Genomic DNA, 17881 nt, shown 5'->3' on the forward strand with positions numbered 1-17881 from the left:
GTCTCATAAAGCCAGGAAACAAAAAACAAAACGAAACAAAAAAATCCCACCATGGTACAAATAGTTAATGGTCACCAGGTACCACTGTCTTGAAAATACAGTTTTGAGACACTAGAGATTAGATTAGCCATCGATGTCCTGGCAGAAGTGAACAGAAGAGAGGAATGAACGGTATTAACAGTGGGAGCCTCTGCCCTTCTTCAAGAATACCTCCTCCCTTTCCATCTGAATGGGGCCATTGGCACATGTCCTGGTGGACCTGGAATTCCCCGAGTAGATTGGTCCACACAAATGGCCCCCTAAACCCATAAACACAAATGGCAAAACTTCAAAGAAACCAAAAAGAAAAATACAGTTTCTATGTCATGGTAAATTTTTTAGGAGTTGTCTGGAGGAAGAATGGAGGCTCAGGAACAAAGTTCAAATGCTACTTCCTCTTTTTCTTAGGGGGTGCAGAGCTATGTCGGGAACCACGGTTAGAGCCACGTCCTGAACTGTGTACAGATGCCTTTCTCTTCCGGCTCATACTTCGACTTTGTTCTTCTTCTTCCTCATAACGACTTTCACGGTCCGCTAAATATAAAGAAGCATTATTTGTTACCCTTAGTTACCTAACAATAATACATAGCATGAGCAGTGAGTGTCTCACTCTATCACAGGCTGGCCCAGAACCCCGCGATCCTCCTGCCTCTGCTTTCTGAGTGCTGGGATTAAAGACGTGCACTATGCCCGGTTCTACAGTTTTTTTGTTTTTCCTGCTATTCTCATTAGGCTAATACTAGCATGTCGTACAGAAATGTGTTAGAAATTTGCACATAGGGCTGGAGTTAAGGCACTTGCCTCAAAAGCCAAAGAACCCAGGTTTGATTCCCCAGGACCCAAGTAAGCCAGATGAATAAGGTGGTGCATGCATCTGGAGTTCATTTGCAGTGAGTGGAGGCCCTGGCATGCCCATCCTCCTCCTCTCTCAAATAAATAAATACTTTTTTTTTTTTTTAAAGAACCTTGCACATAAATATAAACCATTCAAAACTTTTTTAAAAAAAAACCTTTTCGGGCTTCTTCCTCCAGCTCATCCCAGTCTTTCCCACTCTCTTCTTCACTGCCCAGAGACTCCTTGGAATAGTCTGGAAAGACATTGAATACACATTAGTCATGTAAGAATAGGATGAGAAGACAGAATTTATCTTAAAAAGATAGTTTCTACAAATCCAAGAGTAGGAAGCTATAACAAATTTTTTCTTATACAGACCTGATTCTTCTGCTTCTGATGAATAATCTTCATCACTGTCTTCCTCCTCCTCTTCATAGTCATCCTCTGAAGGGTTGAAAGTCTCATCTTCGATTTCAGATTCTGAATCCCCTTCCTCAGCATCACTTCCCTGGTGAGTTAGAAAGAGAACAATACTACTTAATTCCCCCTCTGGCTAAGGTAGGGTCTTACTCTAGCCCAGGCTATCCTGGAACTCTTTCTGTAGTGCCAGGCTGGTCTTGAACTCACCATGATCCTCCTACTTCTGCCTCCCAAGTGCTGGGACTAAAGATGTATGTCACAACTCCCTGTCCTATTATCATTATTATTACTGAGGCAAGCCCAACAGCCTGCTCTTTTTTATTCTTCTAATGTGAGAGTAAGAAAGACAGAATTGGCATGCCAGGGCCTCCAGCTACTGCAACCGAACTCCAGGCATGTGAACCCCCTTGCATGCATATATGACCTTGGGTGCTTGCATCGCTGTGTGTCTGGCTTAGGTGAGACCTGGAGAATCAAACATGAGTCCTTAGGCTTTGCAGGCAAGTGCCTTAATTGGTAAGCCATCTGTCCAGCCCTACTTTTTGAGGCAGGGTCTCACTATAGCACAAGCCGGCCTCCAACTCAGCAATCTTCCTTCCTCAGACTTTTGAGTGCATGACCCATCGTGCCTGGCTTATATACTTTATTAGTGAGCCAATTAACTCAGAATACTAGCATTTTATACAAAAACACAAAACTTGAATGACCAAGAGAAGCAATAAAACTAAGTTGTATTTATAGCTTCTCCTGGTCTGGTTCTTTATGTGCTATTCTCTTAACTGCCAAAATGATAGCAGTAACACTGCATATGAAGAGAGAAACCCCACACACACGCACCTCACCCTCAGGTTCCAGGAAAGACCAGCCACCTTGCTCAAAGAAGCCCTCTGGGTCATCAACAATGGTCTTCATGATCTTAGTCCAGTTTAGGGACTGTACGCCTTCTGTGTACTTTAGGTCACAGGAACTGAAAATAACATTAAAAAATTAGAATCAATATTTTATATTTTATGACAATGTCACTTTTTAAATTAAATATGTCATTTTTAAAATTAAAAATATTTATTTATCTGAGAAAGATAAAAGGGGAGGGGCGGAGAATGGGTGAGCCAGGGCCTCCATCCACTGCAAATGAACTCCAGACGCATGTGCCACCTTGTGTATCTGGCTTACGCGGGCCCTGGGGAATTGAACCTGGGTCCTTTGGCTTTGCAGGCAAATGCCTTAACCACTAAGCCATCTTCTCCAGCCCAACTTAATAATAATAATAATAAAGCTTTATTTATTTATTTGCAAGAGGAAAGAGAGAGGGAAGGAGGGAGGGAAGAGAAGAGAAATAGAAAAGGCATACCAGGGCCTCTAAGCCATCACAGATGAACTCCAGATGCATGTGCCACTTTGTGCATCTGGCTTTATGTGGGTACTGGAAAATCAAAGTTGGATAGTTAGATTATGCAGGCAAGTGCCTTAACTGCTGAGCCATCTCTCCAGCCCTGTCACTTGGATTAAAAAAAAAAAAAATTCTTCCTCGAGGGTGGCACTGACACATGCCAAGGTGACTCTGGGGACCCTCTAGTGTGTGAGGAAAAGGCTGCAGGGCACCATCTCACCCCGTGTGGTGTCATCAGTTGGGGCTCTGGCTGTGATGACCTCAATAAGCCTGGTGTCTACAAAGACATGGCCAACTACCTGCCTTGGATCCAGAAGCACACAGCTACCTAACTGCCTCAGGGAGTGGGAGGATGGCTAGAGCATGATCATTTAGGGTAAAGCTTGTGTGCTGTTCCTTCCATGGCCACCAGCCAGGCATGGGAGGGGAGGGGAGGAGGGTGAGACTGGGGGAACAAAATAATAAACATAATAAAGTTCTTTGAAAATGTCCCTTAAAAAAGTTTTTATTTATTTGCAAGTAGAAAGAAGTCAGGTGTGGTGGTGCATACTTTTAATCCCAATACTCAGGAGGCAGAGGTAAAAATACTGTTATGAGTTCAAGGCCAGCCTGAGACTCCTTAGTGAATACCAGGTCAGCCTGGGCTAGAGTGAGACCCTTCCTCAAAAACAAAACAAAACAAAACAAAACAAAACAAAAAACAAACAAAAAACCCAACTAAACTAAACAAAGAAAATAAGAGTATGAGAATGAGAAAGAGGGCGGGAGGAGGGAGAAAATATGGCATGCCAGGGCCTCTAGCCACTGCAACTGAACTCCAAATGCATGTGTCACTTTGTGTACCTGGTTTTACGTGGGTACTGGGAAATTGAAGCCAGTTCGTTAGGCTTTGCAGTCAAGGGACTTAACTACTGAGCCATCTCCAGCCCTGGATTTTTTTTTTTCTTTTTGGCAGAATGCTAGGGATAGCCTTAAGTATGGTATGCTAAGGCAAGTGCTTTACCACTGAGCTGTATCCTTAGCCCTTGAGTGTCACCTTGGTCATTAGCTTTCATTATGCCCCAGGACCCACATAAGCCAGATGCACAAGTACAAAGTGGTGTGTCTGGTATTTGTTTGTAGCAGCTGGGGGCCCTGGTGTGCCCGTTCTCTATCTGCCTCTTTCCCTTTCTCTCTCGCAAATAAAAAAGAAAAGAATCATGGAAAATGCTAATAAAAATTAAAAAAAAAAAAAAAAAAAGAAAAGAAAAGAAAAGGAGAAGGAAAGAAAGAAGAGAAAGGAGAAAGGAAACATAAGAGGTGACTGTAAAACCTGCCTAGCGGTATAAACACACTGAGACTGCTGCTTCTAGATTTGTTACCTTTCCATCTTAAAACTAGCAGCAAAAATTAGGAAACAGTACTTTTCAGACACTGGATAGAACAGCACAGGATAGCAGTCCTCTGGTCTGGATGATGGGAACAAACAAAGAATTATTTCATGCCAGGTAAGGCGTCACACACCTTTCAAAAATCCTAGCACTTGGGAGACAGGAAGATTGCCTGCCATGAGTTCAAGGCCAACCTGAGACTACATAGTAAAATCCAGGTCAGCATGGGCTAGTGTGAGACCTAATCTTTAAAAAAAAGTTTTGGCTGAGGAGGAAGGGGAACAAGTGCAAAGCACAGAAGCATGGAACGCAAGATCATTCCTAGATCGCATACAGAAACTAGAACTAATTCTTGTTCCCACCAATGTTTTTTTCAACAGGATCTCACTCCACGCCAGGCTAACCTGAAACTCACTCTGCAGCCCAGGATGACCTTGAACTCATGACAATACTACCTCAGCCTCCTGAGTGCTAGGATTATAGATGTGAGCAGGTTTTAGTGGAGAGATCACACAATATATAGTGTAACAGGTACAGACCTTGGAAAAATAGTATGTGTGTAGTTAGGCCAAACATGAATCATTAAAAGGCTGTTCTAACCACACTAATGACATCTGAAAATGGGCTTTAAAGATCAAAGAGAATCTGAGTACCTTATCTGTACCCTAGGAAAATCCAAAATACTTAAAATTATGCAACAATTCAACATAAAACAATGTGGAGGCACAGCGTTTAGCAAATGATCACAAATCATCAGGCAGACAGAGTAGGGACTGAACTAGCAGGCAAAAGGTAGAGGAAACCCTTCCAACATACTGGCATAGGCAATGACTTTCTGAATATAATTCCAGTTGCTCAGGAAATAGAAACACTAATCAACCACTGGGACCTCCTGAAATTACAAAGCTTTTCTACAGCAAAAGACACTGTGAATACAGCAGACAACCTACAGAATGGAAGAAAATCTTTGCCAGCTGTACATCTGACAGAGGATTAATATCCAGGATAGATAAATAACTCAAAAATTAAACAGGAAATCAAACAACCCAATTAAAAATGGGTTATGGAACTAAATAGAGAGTTCTCAAAGGAAGAAATACAGATGGTATATAAACATCTAAAAGTGTTCTATTTCCGTAGCCATCAGGGAAATGCAAATTAAAACTAAGATTCCATCTCACTCCTGTCAAAATGGCTATTATCAAGAAAACAAATGACAATAAATGTTGGCAAGGATGTGGAAAAAGGGGAACCCTTCTACACTGCTGGTGGGAATGTAGTCCGGTACAGCCATTGTGGAAATCAGTGTGGAGGTTCTTGAGACAGCTAAAAATATATTTACCATATGATCCAGCTATAGCACTCCTAGACATATATCCCAATGAGTCTTCTCACTACCTTAGAGATACTTCAACAGGTCAATGGATAATAAAGATGTAGTATATTTATACAATGGCGTTCTATTTAGTGGTAAAGAAAAGTGAAGTTATTGGGCTGGGAAATGGCTTAGTGGTTAAGGCGTTTGTCTGCAAAGTCGAGGGACTTTGGTTCAATTCCCCAGGACCCACATATGCCAGATGCACAAAGTGGCATATGTGTCTGGAGTTCATTTGCAGTGGCTGGAGACCCTGGAGCACCCATTCTCTCTCTCACATAAATAAATATTAAAGAAAGCAGGGGGAGGGGGTGAAGGGCTGGAGAGATGGCTTAGCATAGCAGTTAAGGTGTTTGCCTGCAAAGCCAAAGGATCCTGGTTTGATTCTTCAGGACCCACGTAAACCAGATGCACAAAGGAGTGCATGCGTCTGGAGTTTGTTTGCAGTGGCTGAAAGCCCTAGCATGCCCATTCTCTCCCTTTCCCCTTCTGTCTCAAATAAATTAATAAATAAAATATATCTTAAAAAAAGGAAATGAGGGCTGGAGAGATGGCTTAGCAGTTAAGCGCTTGCCTGTGAAGCCTAAGGACCCCGGTTCGAGGCTCGGTTCCCCAGGTCCCACGTTAGCCAGATGCACAAGGGGGTGCACATGTCTGGAGTTTGTTTGCAGTGGCTGGAAGCCCTGGCGTGCCCATTCTCTCTCTCTCTCTCTCTCTCTCTGTGTCTGTCGCTCTCAAATAAATAAATAAAAATGAATAAAAATATTTAAAAAAGGAAATGAAAAATGAAATTATTAAGTTTGCAGGGAAATGGATGGATCTGGAAAGGATTATACTAAGTGAGGTAATCCAGGCCCAGAAAGCCAAATGTCGCATGTTGTCTCTTGTATGTGGATCCTAGACTTGTGTGTGAGCTGGAACCAAAAACTGGCAGCAGAGGCCAGTAGAAAAAGGTTATAAGGGAAGGAGTTTGGGGGATGGCATTAGAAGAACAGATTACAGGGCTGGAGAGATGGCTTAGCGGTTAAGCGCTTGCCTGTGAAGCCTAAGGACCTCGGTTTGAGGCTGGATTCCCCAGGACCCACGTTAGCCAGATGCACAAGGGGGCGCACGGGTCTGGAGTTTGTTTGCAGTGGCTGGAGGCTCTGGCGTGCCCATTCTCTCTCTCTCTCTGCCTCTTTCTCTCTCTCTGTCTGTTGCTCTCACATAAATAAATAAAATAAACAAAAAAAATTAAAAAAAAAAAGAATAAGAACAGATTGCAGGAAGTGGAATGGCCTAAGTGAGGCCAGGGGAAGTGATTAAGATAAGGGACTTTTGGTTGAGATGGCAGTGTAGGAGCCACATCAAAGCAGCCTAGGGGGAAAAAAAAGCCAAGCCAAAAAACCCTAGCAAAATACACTCTATTACTAAAATGTGAGGTGTATAATAAATTACAAACCACAGTAGAGACTCAGAGCGTCTACAGCCCACAGAAGCAGGCAGAAGCAGCTCCAGCAGTGGTGGCACCAGGTCCATGTGCCTCCAGCCTTAAGTCTCAGCCTGAGCCGCAGGAAAAGCCAGGTGAGGAGACTCTCCACTCACACCGCAAACTCAAGAAACGTGAAGGGAAAGACGGCAGGGACCAGCAGCGTGGATTGTGAGGAAGAGGATAGCGAAGACCAGTAGGAGAACTTCAGCCACCATCCACAGCCTCCCCTCCCCCACCTCCAGCAAGCACCAGAGACCTGGTGAAGGGAGCTCACCAACAACAGCATCCTGCACAGGTGATCACAGCAGTGACCCAGCCAGCCTACCTAAGCCCACAGTGCAGCAAAGACGGATCCACGCAGGCACGCAGCATAGCTGAGACCAAAGTCATCCCAAAGGTAACTGGGATTACACCAGGTCAGTACCTGCTAAATAAGCCTGGTATATAGGCTTGAATCTGAAGTGCTAATTGCACCTTATATGTCAGGGTAAATTATGTTAAATCTGATGGATGATCAGATTTACCATTCTTAAATGAGCTATGTTTTGGGCTTGTTATTTGTTAAATTTCTAATTTATAGTGCCTTTGTTTCTTTTGTCCATCCTTGGGGAAGGCTTAGTGGTTAAGCGCTTGCCTGTGAAGCCTAAGGACCCCGGTTCGAGGTTTGATTCCCCAGGACCCACGTTAGCCAGATGCACAAGGAGGCGCACGCATCTGGAATTCGTCTGCAGTGGCTGGAGGCCCTGGTGCGCCCATTCTCTCTCTCTCCCCCCTCCCCCCCTCTGCCTGTTGCTCTCAAATAAGTAAATAAAAATAAACCAAAATAAATAAATAAATAAAAGATAACAACTGTCAACCAAGATTACTTTATCCTGCAAAGCTATCCATTCAAACAGACAGAGAAATAAGGATATTCCACAACAAAAGCAGGCTAAGGGAGTATTTGAAGACAAAACAATTTCTACAGAAAATACTTAATCCTCCCTGCTGAAGAGAAAGAAAAGCACAGATATAAGGAACGTGCAAAAACAAACAACCATAAATACTAGTTAACGGAAGAGAGCAAAGGTAAATTCAGAAGAACTAAAAATAAAAAAGGCAAAAATGAATACACACCTTTCAATAGTATCTCTTAATATCAATGGCATCAATGCCCCAACCAAAAGACATAGGTTTGCAGACTGGGTTAAAAAGCAGGATCCTTCAATTTGTTGCCTCCAAGAAACTCACCTTCCTACAATGGATGGCCACTATCTTAGAGTGAAAGGTTGGAAAACATTGTTTCAAGCAAATGGGCCTAGAAAACAAGCAGGGGTTGCTATCCTAATATCTGAGAAGGTAGACTTCAGTCCAACATTAGTTAGGAAAAATAAGGAAAGTCACTTTATATTAATTAAAGGCACATTCCAACAGGAGGACATTACAATCCTAAACATATACGCACCTAACATGGGGGCTCCCAAATTCATCAAACATATGCTGTTAGAACTAAGGTCACAGACAACACCAAAAACAGTGGTAGTGGGTGGCTTCAACACTCCATGCTCATCAATTGACAGGTCATCCCGGCAAAAAATGAACAGAGAGGCATCTGGACTAAATGAGGACATAGAAGGAATGGACCTAACAATATATACAGTACATTCATCCAAATGGCTGCAGAATATAAATTCTTCTCAGCAGCACATGCAACATTCTCTAAAATAGACAATATATTAGGACACAAAGTAAATCTTAACAAATACAGGAAAACTGAGATAATTCCTTGCACTCTATCCCTTGTTCCTGGATCAGAAGAATCAATATTGTGAAAATGGCAATCTTACCAAGAGTAATCTACACATTTAATGCAATCCCCATCAAAATTCCAATGGCATTCTTCTCAGAAATAGAAATAACAATCCAAAATTCATTTGGAAGCATACAAATCCTTGACTATGTGAAACAATTTTGAGCAAGAGAAGGGTGGGGGAATGGTCAATCAAAATTTAAGCTAAGACATATGAAAGCCTACTTTTTTGGATAATGGCACATCCAGAAGCCAAGATTGCTACTAGAAAAATTTCAGTGCCAGGGATGGGATACCTTCCAGTTAGGTGTTGGCCAGGGAGGTCCCTGCTGCCTGCAAAACATTACAGGCTATTGCCAAGGTCCTTGATTTCCCATGAGTAAGAAATGGTTAAGACCCTATTGGTGAAGACTTCATATGCTTGGGTGGTAAGGTTACTGAGCAATCAAGCTGGTGCTGAGCTGAAAACCTTCTCTGTAGACCAGTTGCACTGCATGTAGCCCTAGGGGAGACAGAAGTCATCCGCAGTAAAAAAACAGTGGATACTCGAGGGTGTGTGTGTGTGTGTGTGTGTGTGTGTGTGTGTGTGTGTGTGTATTACCATGGGATTGTTTTTATAATCATGGAAAATGTTTTAAAAAATTGAGAAAAAATAAAATAAGATTAAAAAAACAAAACAGTAGACACTAGAAGCCTCAAGTTTGGCCATAAAGGCCAAATGACTGAATGGGTGCAATAATAACATGTCTGATCTGGGGGAAACCAAATGCCCTTTAATTTGACTGGTGGCTCAGTTTATGGGAGAGAACAGACACCCAGTACTGAAAACCAAATCAATATCCTATGGCAGGGCTGGGAAAATGGCTTAGTGGTAAAGGTGTTTGCCTGTAAAGCCAAAGGTCCCTGGTTCAATTCTCCAGGATCCATCTAAGCACAGGGGGTGTGTGCATCTGGAGTTCATTTATTTGCAGTTGCTGGAGGCCCTGGCACACCCATTCTGTCTATCTACCTCTTCCTGTTTCTTTCAAATAAATAAATACAATATTTTTCTTTAAAAAGGTCTATGGCAGGGGAGGTCATGAGCCTTAGGGATATAAAGCCTGCTCTTGTGTGGCTAAATGTATACGTTATGCTCACCAAACTGCCCTGAAAGCACTACACTTAATGTTCATAGTCATATATTAGTATTACTCTCATTTTTTGGTTAGAGCATCTTCTCTTTTCAGATGGTGTTGACTACTGGGATGACCAAAAGGCAACATGGTGCAGAGAAGAGACAGAGGAGTGTCCTGCACTGAATCATCTCTATCATACCCTCCTAGGTTCAGGGTTTATTGCAGAAGAGGTTGTGGAAAGAACCCAAGAGCCAAAGAAAGGGTACCATTCCTTATAATCCACTTGTCCAGACAAAAATTGGTCTGGATATCTAAGATCTTACATTGCTTAGCAATACCTTCACAAAACCCTCATAACAGGAGAAAAAGATGATGACATCAAAATAAGAGAGATTAATGGAGAGAGAGAGAGGGGATATGATGGAGAGTGGAGTTGTGAAGGGTAAAGTGGGGGAGGGAGGGAATAGAAGTTGTCAATAACAAAGTTGAAAAACAAACAAACAACAGAGATCAGCCAGGTGTGTTGATGCATGCCTGTAATCTCAACACTTGGGAGACAGAGTTAAGAGGATCACAGCAAGTCTGAGGCCACCCTGAATTCACATAGTGAATTCCAGGTAAGCCTGGGCTACAGCAAGACCCTACCTCGAAAAACAAAACAAAAATGAGAGAGAGAGAGAGAGAGAGCAAGCTAGAGCTCTTTTTGGCTGCTCCTCTTTCCAAATGCCTGAAGTTCCAACCTCCAACCTCCAGGTCCTTGCTTTGGTAAGCCCATGTCATCTCAGCCTGGGTTTAAAGGTGTGTACCACCACACCCGGATACATGTGTAATTTTCCATCTATCATGCTGAGAATATATGACATTTGGTTTTCTGGGCCTGTGTTACCTCACTTAGTATAATCCTTCCCAGATATACCAATTTCCCTGCAAATTTTGTAACTTCATTTTTATATCCCTGATACTGAAAACCTACAACAGGGGTAGTCGTGAGCCCTGGGGGTGTAATGTCTGCTGTTGTCTGGCTAAAAGTATATACTATGCTCACCGAACTGCCCAGTAAGCACTTCTCTTTATGTTTACACATCCTAATACACACACACACACACACACACACACACACACATTTTATATATATTGTTTGTTTTGTTTTGTTTTTTGAGGTAGGGTCTCACTCTAGCCCAAGCTGACCTGGAATTCACTATGGAGTCTCAGAGTGGCCTTGAACTCATGGTGATCCTCCTACCTCTGCCTCCCAGGTGCTGGGATTAAAGGCGTGCACTAACCACGCCTGGCTTCATGCCTATATATTAATGTTACTCTCACTTTCAGTTAGTGAAGTTTCTCTTTTCAGATGGCAGGGACCTTGAGATGACTCAGAAGGCACCATGGTGCTGAGAAGAAGTGACAGAGGAGTGCTCAGCACTGAAACATCTCTATTACACCTTCCAAGGCTCAGGGTTCATTGCGGAACAGGTGGCGAAAATAGCGTAAGAGCCAAAGGAAGTGTAGGACTCCTTACAAGTGCTCCTCAGGACAAAAAATGGCCTGGTTATCCATGACCTCACAGTGTCTGACACTACCTACACAAGACTATCATAATAGGAAGAAAAAATCATGACATACAAATAAAAAAGACTGATTGAGAGGGGGAAGGGACATGATGGAGAGTGAGTGGAACTTCAAAGGGGAAAGTGGGGGAGGGAGGAATTATCATGGGATATTGTTTACAATTATGGAAGTTGTCAATAAAAAATATTTAAAAATAAGTAGCCTTAAGTAACAGATTTTGGCTTTTTCTTTAAATATTTTAAATTATTTATTTATTTGGGAGAGAGAGAGAGAGAGAGAGAGAGACAGAAATAGGCAGATACAGACAGGGAGAGAGAAAGAGAAAGAGAGAAAGAAAATGGGTGCAGCAGGGCATCTGGCCACGCAAATGAACTCCAGATGCATGCATCTGGCTTACGTGGGTCCTGGAGAATCAAACCTGGGTCCTTTGGCTTTCTAGATAAGCACCTTAACTGCTAAGCCATCTCTCCAGACCCAGATTTTGGCTTTAAAGAGTTAGTGTCTTCATATGTTACCTGGGCTCACAGTCCTCCCATCTCAGTCACCAAATGGCTGGGTCTACAGGCCCACACAATGGCATAGTATGGTTAAAATTCTAGAATACAATAGGAAATTGCTGGTTTATTTACTTACTTCAACCATTCCTTGATGGGGTCAAGAGAGGCTACAGGAATGGCATTAATCATGGTAACTTTCTTGCTGTAATCCTTGTAGACAATTACCATATCAAAGTTCTTCAGGTGAAACTGGACCCTCTCAAAATGGATCAGCTCCACTTCATCCAATGTCACAACAAAAGGTGGCTGTCAGATAGGAACTGGATTATTATTCATAGACACACTTTTCCTGACACTAGTGTTTTTCTTTTTAATCTTGTTTATTTTTATTTATTTGCGAACAACAGACAGAGAGAGAAAGAGGCAGAGAGACAGACAGAGAGAAAATGGGCATAACAGGGCCTGTAGCCACTGCAAACAAACTCCAGACACGTGTGTCCCCTTGTGCATCTGGCTAACGTGGGTCCTGGGGAATCGAGCCTCAAACCAGAGTCCTTTGGTTTCACAGGCAAGTGTTTAACTGCTAAACCATCTTTCCAGCCCAAGACTAGTGTTTTTAATAGCTTTCAGAATCTTTAGATTTAGTGATTTATCACTATATGGAGGGAAATTATGTGTGTTGTTTGTTTGTTTGTTTTGGGTGTTTCTGAAAGAATAAAGCAAGAACCCTTAGTATACCTACAAGATCAAAATCTTCTCTCAAAAAGAATAAACTTGGGCTGGAGAGATGGCTTAGCGGTTAAGCGCTTGCCTGTGAAGCCTAAGGACCCTGGTTCAAGGCTCGATTCCCCAGGACCCACGTTAGCCAGATGCACAAGGGGGTGCACGCGTCTGGAGTTCCTTTGCAGTGGCTGGAAGCCCTGGCGCGCCCATTCTTTCTCTCTCTGCCTCTTTCTCTGTCGCTCTCAAATAAATAAATAAATAAAAACAACAACAAAAAAAATAAAAAAAAAAGAATAAACTCAAGAAAACCTTAAAGAAACTTTTTTCTGTTGTTTTTTGAGGGTCTTGCTCCAGCCCACGCTGGTCTGGAATTCACTATGTAGTCTTGGGCTAGCCTTGAGCACATGGTGATCCTCCTACCTCTTCCTCATGAGTGGTGGCATTAAAGGCATGTGCTACCATGCCTGTTTGAAACTACTGTTTTTTTTTGTTGTTGTTGTTCGTTTGAGGTAGGGTCTCACTCAAGCTCAGGCTGACTTGGAATTCGCTGCGTAGTCACAGTGTGGCCTTGAACTCACAGCAATCCTCCTACCACTGCCTCCAAAGTGCTGGGATTAAAGGCATGTGCCACCATGCCTGGCTTATTTTGGGGGGAGGGGGCAGGGTCTCACTCTAGCCCAGGCTGGCCTTGAACTCATGGTAGTCCTCCATCTCAGCCTCCCCAGTGCTTAGAATCTAAGCATGAGCTACCATGTCTGGTTTGAAGAAAGTACTTTTTAAAAATTAGAAGAGGGCTGGAGAGATGGCTTAGCAGTTAAGCACTTGCTTGTGAAGCCTATGGACCCCGGTTTGAGGCTCAATTCCCCAGTACCCACGTAAGCCAGATGCACAGGGTGATGCATGCGTCTGGAATTTGTTTGCAGTGGCTGAAGGCCCTGGTGCGCCCATTCTCTCTCTCTGCCTTTTTCTCTGTCTGTTGCTATTAAATGAATAAATAAAAGTAAACAAAAATTAGAAGAGATATTTGAAAAAATTTTTGCTCAATGAATTTAAATCTAAGCTAAGCATCAAAAATAAAAATTGCACTGGGTATGGTAGCACATACTTTTTTTGGTTTTTCAAGGTAGGTTTCATTCTAGTCCAGGCTGATCTGGAATTCACTATGTAGTCTCAGGGTGGCCTGAAATTCACAGTGATCCTCATAAGGCATGCTCCACCACTCCTGGGTGTAGCACACACTTAAAAAAAAATTAATTTTTTAAATTGACAACTTCCATAATTGTAAATATCCCATGGATTCCCTCCCTCCCCCCACTTTCCCCTTTGAAACTCCACTCTCTATCATATCCCTCTCAATCATTCTCTCTTTTTTATTTTTTTGAGGTAGAGTCTCACTCTAGCCCAAGCTGACCTGGAATTTACTATGTAGTCTCGGGATGGCCTCGGACTCTCCTTCATCCTCCTCCCTCTGCCTCCCAAAGTGCTAGGATTAAAGTCATGTGCTACCACATCTGGCCCATTCTCTCTTTGATGTCATGGATATCCAAGTCATTTTGTGTCTGGAGGAAGGAGCACACTGTAAGGAGTCCTACCCTTCGTTTGGCTCTTACATTCCTTCAGCTACCTCTTCCGCAATGGACCCAGAGCCTTGGTAGGTGTGTAGCACATACTTTTAATCCCAGTATGAATTCAAGGCTAACCTGAGACTACATCGTGAATTAACTCCATGTCAGCCTGGGCTATAGCAGGACCCTATCTTGAAAAACAAAAAACAAACAAGAGCAGGGCGTGGTGGCGCACGCTTTTAATCCCAGCACTTGGGAGGCAGAGGTAGGAGGATTGCCATGAGTTCAAGGTCACCCTGAGATGACAGAGTTAATTCCAGGTCAGCCTGGACCAGAGTGAGACCCTACCTCGAAAAACCAAAAAAAAAAAAAAAAAAAAAAAAATAAAAAAAAAACCACCAAAAAAAAAAAAAACAAAAAATTATGATAAGTGGAACAAAATTATTGTTGTTTCTTTTCTCTAACAATTTTCTTACTAAAAGAAAGCAAGAGTTGGGCGTGGTGGTACATGCATTGGGTAGGCAGAGGTAGAAGGATCGTCCTGAGTTTAAGGCCACCCTGGGACTACATAGTGAATTCAAGGTCAACCTGGGTTAGAGTGAGACCCTATCTAGAAAAAACAAAAAACAAACAAACAAAAAATAATAAAAATAAAAAACAAGGGAAGGAGAGAGGGAGGGAAGGAGAGAAAGAAACAATAACAACAAAAAACAACATAAAAGAGGCAAACACTCACCCATTCTGTAGCATTTACCAGTGCACTACTAGTGGGCTGAAGGAGGCAGGTACTCCTATAGGGAGCTCCATTAAATCTGGAAGAGAATAAGAAAAGAAGGCTGGAGAGATGGCTTAATGGTCAAGGCCCCTGCCTGTGAAGCCTAAGGTCCCCCAGGTTCAATTCCCCAGAACCCTTATAAGCCAGATGCACATCATGGTACATGTATCTGGAGTTCATTTGCAGTAACTAGAAGCCCTGAAAAACCCAGCCTCTATTCTTTCTCATGAAAAACAACAACAAAACAACAACAAATCCCCCAAAACTCATAACAATGGCCTCATCACAAGTGAAAAACTACTCTGCTACCACAAAGCACAAGCCTCTTTCTTGTGCTGATGCCAAACATAGCTCCTGTATGCTCACTTGAGAGGCATCTGCTCAGGAAGCCTCTGAGCTGTAGCCATTTACTCAAAGCCTTAAAATGTTCAAGAGTAGAATCTCAAAACAAACAAACATGCAACTAGAGTTCTTCAGCAGCAACAAGAGGCTCCAGCATGCCCATTCTCTCTCTCTGCTTGCAATAAATATAAATACTAGAAAACAACTGAGCCAGGCGTGGTGGTACACTTTTTTGTTTTTGTTTTTTCAAGGTAAGGTCTCACTCTAGCTCAGGCTGACCTGGAATTCACTATGTAGTCTCAGGGTGGCCTCGAATTCACAGTGATCCTACCTCTACCTCCCAAGTGCTGGGATTAAAGGTGTGTACCACCACACCCCACTCAATCCCAGCACTAGGGAGGCAGAGGTAGGAAGATTGCCATGCCTTCAAGGCCACCCTGAAACTACATATTGAATTCCATGTCAGCCTGGGCTAGAGCAAGTCCCTACCTCGAAAAACCAAAAAACAACTGCTGTGAGTTCAAGACCACCCTGAGACTACACAGTGAATTCCAGATCAACCTGGGCTAGAGTGAGACCTTATCTTGAAAACAACAAAACCAAACCAAACAAAAACAGAATAAAATAAAATAAAATAAAATAAAATAAAATAAAATAAAATAAAAAAGGATGCGACAGCCAGGCGTGGTGATGCACACCTTTAATCCCAGCACTTGGGAGGCAGAGATAGGAGGATCTCCATGAATTTGAGGCTACCCTGAAACTACATAGTGATTCTAAGTCAGCCTGAGCTAGAGTGAGTCTACCTAGAAAAACCAAAAAAGGATGTGATGTTATATTGAATTATTACAGAAAGAAGAATCAGGCTGGAGAGATGGCTTAGTAGTAAGGTGCTTGCCTACAAAGCCGAAGTACCCAGGTTTGATTCTCCATTACACACATAAAGCCAGATGCACAAGAGAGCAAAAGTGTCTTGAGCTTGTTTGCAGTGGCTGAAGGCCCTGGCACTCCCATCCCCTCTCACTCTTAAATAAATATTAAAATAGAAAAAAAAAAAAATTAGAATCCCAAGCAAGGCATGGTAATGCACACCTTAAACCCCAGCACTTGAGAACTTGAGAGACAGAGGTTGAGGCCACACTTAAGACTACATAGTAAATTCCAGGTCAGCCTGGTCTAATCCCTACCTACCTAAAAAAAAAAAAAAAAAAGATGAAGTATGTTACCCTAAGTCCCGAAAAGGTACTTCAAATTCAAGTTCCTCCTTTGTTAGAGCCTCTACTTTTTCAATAAAATTTTTAAAGGCTGTTTTCAGTTTGTGTCTCATTTCTCGTTCCATCTGTGGAAGAAAAGATATCTATAACCATGATGTTACTAGTTAACAGTACCTTCCCTCACAAAGTCTGAAGCTCTTTTTGTAGTTTTCAATTCTCCTAAATATAATACTAGTATTAATCATATTTTAGGCTCATATTCTTAACAGTGGGGGTGAGTCTACAACCTAAATCCAATTTATAAGCTGCTGTACTGTATTACCTCAGCAGTTATTTGTCATTTGGCAAAAACAGATTCAGGAGGATACCATATCATTCAGATTCAGATTCATTCTACCTCACTACTCTGTATATATAACAGTAAATTTCTCAGACCTGCTCAGCATAAAGGTCATCTCGGTCATGCATGTGCTGATGTTTTCCCAAGTCTGTAGTGATTTCTCCTACTTCTGTGTAGAATTGAACATCTGTGTGTCGCTTCTTCCCAAACATGATTGCATTCTGATGGCATAAAGAGAGAACAAGAAAGAAGTGAGAAGACTTAGGTCACCTAACACACAGAGGCAAGATATATATAAGAAACAGCAAGAAATCATAAAAATACCTAAATTAAGCTGGGTGTGGTGGTGCACGCCATTAATCCCAGTATTCGGGAGACAGAGGTAGGAGGATTGCCGTGAGTTCCAGGCCACCCTGAAACTACATAGTGAACTCCAGGTCAGCCTGAGCTAGAGTGAGACCCTGCCTTGAAAAAAACAGCAAAACAAAACAAAAAAATGCTTAGGGGGCTGGAGAGAGATAGCTTAGCAGTAAAGGTGCTTGCCTACAAAGCTTAAGGACCCAGGTTGGATTCTCCAGGTCCCATGAAGCCAGGTGCACAAGGAGACATATGTCTGGAGCTTGTTTTCAGTGGCTAGAGGTCCTGGCACGCCCATTCTCTCTTTGTCTCAAATAAAAATAAATAACAAAAACATAGGAGGTGGTTGTGATGGTGCACGCCTTTAATCCCAGCACCTGGGAAGCAGAGGTGGAAAGATCATCATGAGCATGAGGCTACCCTGAGACTACAGAGTGAATTCCAGGTCAATCTGGGCTAGAGTGAAACTCTGCCTTGAAAAAACCACCCCCCCCCCCCGCAAAAAAAAGAAAGAAAAATAGGGCTTGAGGAAATGGCTCTGTGGTTAAGACACTTGTTTGCAAACTTCTTGAGGAGATGCTTCTCCAGTGAGTATACAGGAACTGTTTGGCACTGACACAGGAAAGAGACTTGTGTTTTCTTTTTTTTTTTTTTTTGTTGTTGTTGTTTTTTCAAGATAAGAGTTTCACTCTAGC

At 42.5% G+C, this 17881-nt stretch overlaps 1 protein-coding gene across 1 annotated transcript in view; it reads right to left on the minus strand.

Annotated features, from left to right (window-relative positions):
- Window positions 1–355: 355 nt before the first annotated feature.
- Supt16h (SPT16 homolog, facilitates chromatin remodeling subunit) overlaps window positions 356–17881 on the minus strand; it is a 58538-nt gene continuing 41012 nt past the window's right edge. The window contains exons 19-26 of the mRNA XM_045156833.1: window positions 16925–17050; window positions 16502–16614; window positions 14895–14970; window positions 12007–12176; window positions 2132–2261; window positions 1253–1382; window positions 1050–1127; window positions 356–573 (exon numbers count right to left, since the gene is read on the minus strand). Of these exons, the coding sequence (XP_045012768.1) occupies window positions 428–573; window positions 1050–1127; window positions 1253–1382; window positions 2132–2261; window positions 12007–12176; window positions 14895–14970; window positions 16502–16614; window positions 16925–17050 (969 nt within the window). The 3' untranslated portion in view covers window positions 356–427. The remainder of the gene's footprint in view (window positions 574–1049; window positions 1128–1252; window positions 1383–2131; window positions 2262–12006; window positions 12177–14894; window positions 14971–16501; window positions 16615–16924; window positions 17051–17881) is intronic.

This window comes from Jaculus jaculus, chromosome 8 (genome assembly GCF_020740685.1).
Source record: "Jaculus jaculus isolate mJacJac1 chromosome 8, mJacJac1.mat.Y.cur, whole genome shotgun sequence".
Classification (NCBI taxonomy): domain Eukaryota; kingdom Metazoa; phylum Chordata; class Mammalia; order Rodentia; family Dipodidae; genus Jaculus; species Jaculus jaculus.